The 10,408-nt window shown below is 33.1% G+C and overlaps 1 protein-coding gene across 13 annotated transcripts in view; it reads right to left on the bottom strand.

The window, feature by feature from the left end:
* Nucleotides 1–5,968: 5,968 nt before the first annotated feature.
* Nucleotides 5,969–10,408, bottom strand: part of LRRK2 (leucine rich repeat kinase 2) — a 145,856-nt gene continuing 141,416 nt past the window's right edge. For 5 of the 13 annotated variants that reach the window (XM_031650161.1, XM_031650162.1, XM_031650160.1 and 2 more), the window contains 3 exons: nt 9,195–9,403; nt 7,193–7,264; nt 5,969–6,624 (listed from right to left, as the gene is read on the bottom strand). In XM_031650161.1, the coding sequence (XP_031506021.1) occupies nt 6,503–6,624; nt 7,193–7,264; nt 9,195–9,403 (403 nt within the window). In that variant the 3' untranslated portion in view covers nt 5,969–6,502. 13 annotated transcript variants of the gene reach the window in all.

The following is a 10,408-nucleotide window of genomic DNA, read 5'->3' as shown; positions in this document are numbered from 1 at the left end:
TCTGATTGTCACACTGACTTGTATTCCTTTGGTGCCCCAGTCTAACGGAAACACCCATGTGTTTGACTGCTGACCTTGAGATGTGATCCAATCCTTTCAAGGCTGGGGAAACTAAAGGTCAGATTCGCTAGGTTAAGCAAATGCTCATAAGAAAACATAGCTTTAGTGCTCTGCTTACAATTCACTTTGATTTTGGCCAGATAGTTTCATACCATCTCATCAGATCTTTGGTAATTTTAGATGTTCATTTTAATATTCTTCCTTTCCTTTTAAGCTAACCTTTTTAGTTTTCAGCAGGTGGACTTCTCCAAATCATTATCTTGTTACTGGAAATGAAACCAAAGCCAATTTGTTTTCATGTTATTTTTATTGACACAAAGTCAGTTTCTCCCAGGTCCAACTAAACAAATGCTAAACACAAAGTATGAGTTTGATAGGATGCCAAATTACCAGCTTTCCTGGTCACTGATATTCATATTCTATAATCCAGGGACCTTAATCTTCCACTCACTCAAGTAACTCAGTTGAATGAATAATCACCAGAATATCGGCTCCATCTACCAGCTTCAAACTTTAAAACTCTCCTTTTTCTTATCAACAAATAGAAAGCACCTAAGAGTCCTTTTAGGCTTGGGGATAAGGAGAATCTGAGAACAACATGCTCCTCACAACAACTGTCTATTTTTATATCTTTTTGCACGTAAGGACATTGGTACAAAGAGAGATTGAGCAACAAAGTGGCATAAGTAAGAGAGGGGCCCAGGCCCAACAGCCCAGGGCCCATGTCTCTAACCTCTATGATGTCTTTAATTCTGACTCACAAGATGAAAAAAAAAAAATTAATTCTTCTGCTTGTGTAGATTTGCAAGGGAGTTTTTTTCCATCAGTTTTTGATACACAAGATTCCAATTAGTGATTAAAGATTTAGGTTGACTATTTCTTCTCATTTTCCATAATTTATAATTGTGCTATAAAAATCTTCTTCAGTCAGTGTTTCAAATTATGTGTTTTCTTTCTTCCTGTTTACATTACCTGGAAAGCATAAAAGCTACTTGAGAGAGCAATTAAATAATTTATGCCTCAGTTTATATGATGACATTTAGAAAATAATACCTGGAAAACCATTTTCTTTAAAGAAAGTAACACAAAAGGAAGAAGTAAGAAGCAAAACATCAGCAACCCTGGATGAAGGACAGCTTATTTCTCAGTAATTGACACATACTAATTATCTTTATGGAAGACCAAAGTGTATAAAATAATTGAGAGCATTTAGAGAAGAGGTGATTGAATTTACTTAAAAGCTTAACATAATATTTAACTTATGGTATTACAACATATTGCTACCACTTATGTTTACTTTTGAAATAAATATATATCAATGAAGACATTCTATTGTATGTGGCAAAAACATATTTATCTTTTAAATAAAATCCTTCTTGCTAAACACACAGTTTATTGAGAGCCAAAGATACTCCCATCTTTACCTAAGCGCAATGACACATAAAACTAATATTATTTCATTTATTTTATAATTTTCCACTCTAAGAATAAAGAACTGTCCAAAATTATCAGAACTGTGTAGGTGGTTTTTAATGTGAAATTTAATTCTCATGTAAAATTATCTGCTACATGCATTGTACTAGTTAGTAATGTTACTCAGACACAGTGGACACGAAATGGGTAAATAGTAAAATCCTATATTGTAGGTGGTGAAGGGAGGAGCACGGAGGGAAGTAGAGATTGTTTGTAATGTGTGTAAGTTACATCAAAAAAATAATTCTGGCTATAGCAAAAGAGTTGTCACCCAGTGATCTTCAACCTCAGTGTTGCTCTTTTCTCCCACACCATCCACCAAAATCAACAGAAAGAGCAAACTTGCTCTCCTTCTTTTTGCACAAAACATTATCCCACTCAGAATGGATGATGTATACAATCCAGAAACCAACAGCTTCAGGCAATTCATTGCAGTGAATTGTTTAAAGAAAAAAATCATAGATGTTATCAACTGCTATCAAGTAACAATGGAAACAGAAGAGAAGGCAATCATAAGGACATCATGAGGCAGAGATCATTTTTCTAGCTGTATCTGGTCACTAAAAGCATAAAAACATAATGTAATAAGTCAATATCTTGATAGTAGTTTCTTTTCACACTTTAAATTAATTGTTTGGCAAATTCGATTAAAACCCTTGGCGCCTTGAACTTATTATTAGTGGTTACCAGGAGCAACTTCCAAATATCCAAAATGCATAGTATGTGTGCTTTATTAGAGAAATGAATTTTTAGTGACACTGATGTCTAATATGAATTCCCTCATAAGGTGGTGCTTGTGTGTGACTTGCCTGGGAATTCATTGCACAATTCCTTAATTTACACTCATCCTTCTAGAAGGTGGGTATACTACTGTTGCCATTTTACAGAAAAAAAAAAAAAAAGATTCTCTGGCCATTTGTGCAGCTTGCTCCAGTTCAGATTACTAAGTAAATGTCAAATCTAGAATTTAGACCAAGGTCTTTTTCAATTCTAAATGTATGTTCTTTCTGGCTGCTTTCTTTTGCAACCGTTTCTCTTTTTTGCCTGTTTTTTTAAAGTGAATGCAGGTAATTAAGAAAAACTGAACAATAATGCCAACATTCATGGAATAAATGCAGAGCCCTTAAAAATGTCATTATTAAAGAATATGTTCCATTTGAACGTATAAGTTTATTTTAAATTTCTTTATAGGCATACTTTGTCTACCCTGAATTGTACAGTCTCATCAAAGAGGTCCACATCCCAAGCTATATTAATAAGCGTATACTCTTTCTTTTCCTAAAAGCAGTTATTTCAGCCAAAGCAGAAAGTTTTTATTTATCTGCTTGTGGCAGAGATTTCCTGATTCAATACTAGCACAGATTTATTAATTTAGTGAATGCAGCAAGGATCCAACTAAACTAAGCTTATGATCAGAGAACACTCTTTTGCCTGCATGCAGCTTCTATCAGTGGTTGCCTTATTACTGTAACGTACGATCTCATTTGTGTTACATAACATAGTAGGAAATCAAAACAGGGCCAACATGGGAGAATCAGTTTGCAAATATTTTATCCCCTGGACCCCCATTATAGTATGTCACATTTCTGCTATGTACTAACCTTTTAAACTTTTATCATAATAGCACAAGCTTTGAGTTCGTTACTTTGTGCTTATTTTGCAAGGAGATAGGGAAATCTCTTGTCATATATTGTACATATACATAAAGTCATGAATTCCTTCTACGATTTCTTAACCTATAAGATAAACTTGGTGTTTGAAACATCTCTCCCCATTTCATCCTAACAAATACTCCCTCTGCAAAGAACAGCTCATTAACTTTATAATCTCCCAATTAATGATAAAAGTGCTATATTCATACACAAATATATACTTCTCTTGCATCTTCAGTCACTTAAGTGTATCCCGTAAGTACTGTAAGGAATGGGAACTTGTCACAAATTTCAGCATGTATTTGATAGGGATGCTTTCAAAATAAGCTCAAGTTCCTAAGACAGCACATGTGTCATCATCTGCCTAGAATGTTATTTCACTCTGGAAATTGTTGAATGCCCATTTGTCCTAAGTCTCTGTTTAAATATTTGTACTTTTTTTGTGATCCGGATCCTCTATTCTCTGGCCAGGTAGACATATGCTCTACTTTTCCATAATACTTCTAATAGAGTATGTATCGGAGTTTGGTATTTTCATAAATAAATGGTAACAACCTTCTCTTGGGAGTGTTCAGTGCGTAAATGTGGTGAAGCCCAGGTCAGAATGATACCTCTTGTTTACTCTATAACATCTAGTTTTGTAGGCCCTGATTGCTGTGAAACAGTGGATTCTCATAGAGGCCAAGAAGCAGCCCCATGATCCAGATGCTAATACTCATTCCCTTTATCTTCTCTTTTTCTTAGCCTGAGACAGACATCAAGTAGAGACTTCCCAGGTAAGGGTAGAAATCAAGAGCAGTGTGGCGGCAGCACATAGAGAGAACCATCACATCTCTGCTCACTCACTCAGAGTGTGTTCAGACAGCAGGCCTTTGGGTCAGGTGACTGTCTCTTGCTTGAAATCAAGGTGATAGGATCACTCCAAATTCCTTGACAAATTAGAAAGAACCAAGTACCTAGGTGCCTTTAAGCAGCCAGATTCTGAATTGTTATTAGAAACAATGATACCCTGGATCAGCAACTGGCTGGCATGGAGAATGAGGATGTCAGTTTCTCCCGAGTTGACATAGTTTACTATTTTACTGAATTGCTGATGAGCCTCCATGAAAAACATTCAATTTACCAGGTTAGGTGTTAAGCTACTCAAAGTGATGGATAAAGAAGCAAAGTCCCAACGGTTTTGAATTTTATCTCCCCTCAATATTAGAACATTTGCATCCTTACATTTAACTTAGGAAAGTTCACAATCTTCTTTTGTTAATTCTGCTGTTTCATCAACATATTTCACTGCCTTGATGAAAAATAAGTTGCATTTTAGTTAAAATAGTTCACACATAATCGATAGAGGGAATTAGAGTCAGAGAGGCGCCCTTTTTTGAATTCAAAATTTTCCCAAAAGAATATTTTCTGTTATGATAATATGTTTGTATTTTGATCATAATTAGCAGGTTATTTTAGGCTTCTAATCAGAAAACACTTGAAGTGACTGTGCCTATTTTTTGTATATATCATTTGCTCTAAAGTCTTATATTTTGTTTCAGTACTCAAGAGCAAACAAATTTACTCACAAAAAATTTTTAAGAGAACTTGAAAATAGAATGTTTCATACCCATCAGATTTTGTCCTGGGATCCTGGCAACTATACGTATTATAGAAAAGTAAATTTAAATATTTCGTAAGTTCTCAAGAAAAAACTTTAGTTGCACTTTCTTATCGTGGAATGTTCCATAAACAAATTAATATACAAAGTTTCCTTTGAGGTGGATAACAGACCCATATGTGAAAAGCAAAACACTATCACAAAGTTTAAAAATTCATAAACATGCTTTTAAAAATTTTATTATTCCATGTAAATACAGTATTCTATTTTTGTGTTTGTCTTTGGTAAAAAAATTTGCAAATACATACAAAGTAACAATGAAAGAGATAACACTGGAACAAAGAGCTCTACTGTATTTTTTTTGTTGTCGTTAATTACGTAGCAAGTTAAAGCATGGGTTCCTTTAAAATACAGAAAATCTTTCATGTTTAAGAATTTGATCACCCTGAATATAAATAAATTTAAAGTTTTCATATAGTCAAATGCCATAAGTTCTGAGAATATTAAATAGACTAGTTGTCCTATCACAGGGAATTGTCTGAAATAATGAATACTGGTCAGGGCCAAAGAATTTACCAAAAGTACTTTTCCTAAAGCAGAAATGACCTCAAATTATTACACAGGTATTTGGCCCTGATACTCTTACTGTGGTAAGCTATGTAAACAATTTAAGTATAATTTGGAAGCCTAGGGTGGCAGATATTTTTATCCATCATAACTAAAGCTCTTTTCTCCTTCAGCAACTGAAAAGTGTTAGATATTTGTCCTCATGGTCTTGGTAGGAGCTGTGGAATTCTATAATTCTGAAAAAAAAAAAGTTTCTATCTGAATGATGTAGGATCTGCAGCATCACAAATTTAGGGAAAAGATGAATATAAGCATTAGGATGAAGCAGATTAGAAAACAAGTAGCTAATGGTATGAATAAAAAAATAAAAATATCACTTGAAGGACTGAACACTGTATTTACACTAATTATACAAAATTCAGGGTATCCATACTCAAAGACAGAGTTGAAAAACAACTCTATCATGTCTAGGAAAGACACAGGAACTCTCCTCATATCCTAGATATGAGGACTTTGACAGTATGCCATGTTTTTTCATTAGTACTTTTAATGGAGTTTTCTTTTGGATTGAGTGAAGTTGTGTAAGATGCACTGTCTGCAACAGCAACAAAGAGAATTCACATACCAACAAAGGAATTTATTAGTGCAAATTCATTTGAATATTTGCAAGCATATATGATAGTGCATTTCAAAGCAATCTAAGAGGGAATACATTACACGGGAAACTGTCTTAATATTTTCATTCTACCTTGCAGATTTCTAGAAAAATCAACAAGCAATAGTCTTGTCTTAAGCACAGAATTTAAAGTAAAGTTTATCTTCATTACAGACAAGAAAACAAAAAAATTATCGGCCTTATAAATTTTAGTATGAGTACTTAAATTAGGTATTTCACAGATTTATTTTCATTAATTAATGCACAAAAGTAACTGGTATTCATAAGAAATACAACATTGTGTTTTAAATAGTTCTTTAAAATATACGTTTACTGGTAAGTATTTTTACATATATTTAAATTAAAAATATAACATTCCTTCATATACACATGAGCTATTTCAAAAAATGTGAGTACCCTTTTCATGTGAACATTTTTAAATAAATATTTACAAGAGAATAATTTTCCTATCCAAAGACAATTCCTGTTTCTCTCCTATTCAATAGATGTTCCTCTCATTTTTTCAGCTAATTCTTTTCTCACTTCAATGTGTTTTTCTAAATTTTGCACTTCATGTGGAAGATTGATGTCCCAAACAGTCAAGCAAGATTGTATCTCTAGAAAAAGAAAAAAATGAAATCAAGCTTCAAAGATCCACCATAAAACATTCTTATTTTATTTCAGTTTGGCTTATGTTTTTTTTTATAGTTGACTTAGATAAATGTATATATAAACACAGCTATAACTAATGCACTAAATAATTATTTATAAAAAACTGTACTTGGACAATTTTTATAATACATTATAGAAACTAATAAATTTCAAGAAGAGTGTGGACATTTAATAAATTAACATTTCATAATCTAAAAGAAATAAAGCTTTTCAAACACTGTTCAAAATTAAACATTATGTAGATATAGGTAAGTTGTAAAAAATATTCACATTTAGTTTAAGGTTGAGCTAGTGATTGACACCTCTACTTCATCTGAAAATATAAATATTTAACACTTCATATCACTTGTAATTTTGAAAGTTTACACCTAAGTTCTTTATCCTATAAACTACCAATTAAAATTCTTGATTATACCATATGTAATATTTTCTACAAATTTATAAAACACATAATATGTTACCATCATTCCAAACATTGCACTGTTTGGAATACAGTATCCTTTTAAATGTTACCTTTCTGCTGTTGTGTACCTTCAGTACTTTTCCGGTTATAGCCCAATACCAGCATGACATTTTTAAGGCTCCCTTTACAAAAACAAAATATGGAAGTTTTCCGTTAAAACTATATATTAAGCTGGTCTGAAAAAAATTAAAGTTGTTCATAGTCTAAGACACAAATACCTTGGAACTGAATTCACAGTTCTATTTTCCAGGTGACCCTTAAATTATATTGAATAAAGGCCAGCATTAAAAAAAAGTAACAAAATCCGTGATCCACTCCTTGCTGCAACTCTTAATTATGTGAGTCTGAGAAAACAGCTTAACCTTTCTATAAAATAGGCTTAGTATTTATACATTACCCTCCCCAAAGTTACAATGTTAAATGAAGTAATGTGTGTGAAAAGTTCTTTGGATACGGTAAGGTACAAATGAGAGTATTTAGATGGACACTTAGATGGATGGATATACTGATGTCAAAATATCATATTTTCTTCTCAAATCATTCACTAATTTATTCAACAAATTTGCATCAAAAGTCTTCTATGTAAGTCCTAGGCTAGATCCTGGGAATAAAGGGGTAAACCAAAACACACTAACCCAACCTGCTTGGTGTTTATATTCTAGTGAAGAGACTAGTATTAATGAAAAAAAAATATGACTATGATCACAACTATGCAAGAAAGCTGTTATGGGAACCCAAAGTGGGAACTTTGACCTAATCAGTGTTGGCTTCTCAGAGGTTTTGACACAGGAGCTAACATTTCAAAGCGTTGAGTTAACTAAGCATTAAAAAAACTACTTTAAGCAAAGAAATAAACAGCATGTGCAAATCCCTGAGGCAAAATATAGCACAGTAATTAAGAAGAATTGGATGTTCATCTAGACGAGAAAGATCTGGTAGGAATGCGGTAGATGATGGAGGCAGGAGAGGTACAGTGAAGCCAGCTCACGCAGCACCTTGTAGGCTATGTTCAAATTGATCTTTATTTTAAAATCAAACTGTAACCCATTGAAATTCCACTATAACTTCAGTTATAAGCAAGCTATTTGGGTCCCAAAGTACATACAATTCAACTAGAGAATGCAACAACTTTGGTAGAATAAGACTATGGAGACAACCCATTGAGATACCTACTGCTCTGCTTGTGTGGACATGTATCTTAATAGTTCACAGTCATTAAGAGTATCTAATTCTAACTCCTTCTGTGCAACTCTAACGTCTATAAATGAAAAAGAGGTGAAGGTGCTAGAGAAACACATGTTCCTCTTTCACACATACTTGTAATGAGTCTATTTTCTTCACCACGTTCAAAACATTCATTAATTATTTGCTAAAGTTACATAAATTCTAGTTTTTTTCGGAATTAAACCCCATAGTGTTGTTTTTGTAAACTTTTGTATATGTGCTTTTATTGTTATTTTCTAAATCAAATTATTATCAAAGGAAGACACAAATATATTTATGCAGAAAATATATTTTATGTGCTATCACGATTTCATCATATTTAAATAGAAAAATAGAAGCAAAAAAAGACAAAGTTTCAGTAAAACATGATTTGTCAATATTTGTAGGTTGTGTGGTTCAGCATGTATTGCTGCAAGAATAAAGATTTGTTATAGAATGCAAAACTAAATGAGATTCTTTAACAAGTGTGGGAGGCTAGACTATGATTAAAATAAACATTTTCTTTATTTTCTTTGCTCAAAAAGTGAAATATATTCAACACTATGTATTTCCCATTTTTGCCTTAGGTAAAAAGGAAAAAAGCAAGTAAGACCCAAACTGAGTGTTCAGCTGCAGTAATCTGCTTCTCTTATGAGACTGAGAGCATTTACTCCCACCATTTCTGTAATGACCCTATTCACAATTTACACCAGTCTTATGTTTCATTGTGTGAACCTCCAAGACCATCCAAATGACACTGGAAAGTGCAGAGAAAAAGTAAATGTAAAATAAAGGCATATTTTATAACACTTAGAGAATATGAAAAATATCTAAAGGAAAGAAACTTGCCTAGCTGTGCTGTCATCATGACTCTGACCGAATCACAAAAGTTGTAAATTATACGTATAACTCGACGAGTTGAAAGATCCAGGAGTAAAATATGGCCTCCTCCAGTTCCTATCCAAAGAGCAGTGTTCTTCTGAAGGCAGAGAGCTTTCACTCTCCCAGAATAAGACATTTTGTGTTTTGATTCCTTGTTTACTTTTACCATTACCTCCCTAGAACCATAAAGTATACATTAATAATTTTACCACCAGTTAAGACATAAATGCTATTTATATATGAAAACATAAATAACATTTTAAATTATGAAAACATGACACCACACATTATGCATCATTAAAATTATACAAAGCAAATTTTGCTAAACACAGAATGCCAAAGAGCCACATTTCTTTACTTGAAGCATAAATTATCAAAGACAACAATAGCCCTTCATTTTCAGGAAATTATGAATGAGAGGGATACAATTTTTATAAATACCAAAGCTATCTAATTCAGTAAAAATAGCATGCATGTGCCCAGGATAAAGAAAAAAAAGTTAGATTCAAAAGCTTTACATGATGTCTCAGTGTTACAAAGGAACATAAAATTATAGTCATTCACATGTAAGAGATATCCATACAAACCACTGGATTTTTTCCCAGAACCAGTGAATAGTCTAATTCACGACCAAAATGAAGTGTCCAGAAATAAAAGAATCCTAATCATTTTGGTACTTCAGGAAGTAAGGAATCCTTTATCAAGGAGACCTGTTGGTTCTTCTGAACATAAACTGTGAGCCCTTCTCACAATCGAGAGAAAAACTGTCAGATGAATCTAAGAAAGGAAACTTTGAAGTCTCCTTTTACAGACACAGTGTGTAATCTCAAATGTTCTTAAGAGTATCACAGATCTATAAGGTAAAACCAAAACAAAATAAAAATATAAAGTGGCTAGCAAATAAGCTTGAAAATGGTCCTGTTTCTTAGCACCAGCACAGAAAGAATGTGCTTGCTATGGATTTGTCACTCACTGGCTGCATCAGACTAAGCACTATGCTCTCATTCTGGGGTCTTGATCCCAACTCCTTAGTTAGTGCCTTGCTGAGTCCATTGTGTTTCCCCCCATATTCGTCTATTATTTTGTGACTCTTTTTCTTTGAGCAGATAATCCTGGGGCCCATAATTTAATTATAAATAGTATATTTGACACTGTGACACAACTACATCAAAGCTAGCAGA

The sequence above is a fragment of the Papio anubis genome, chromosome 9 (genome assembly GCF_008728515.1).
Source record: "Papio anubis isolate 15944 chromosome 9, Panubis1.0, whole genome shotgun sequence".
Taxonomy (NCBI): domain Eukaryota; kingdom Metazoa; phylum Chordata; class Mammalia; order Primates; family Cercopithecidae; genus Papio; species Papio anubis.
This window is presented reverse-complemented; position numbering and strand designations above follow the sequence as displayed.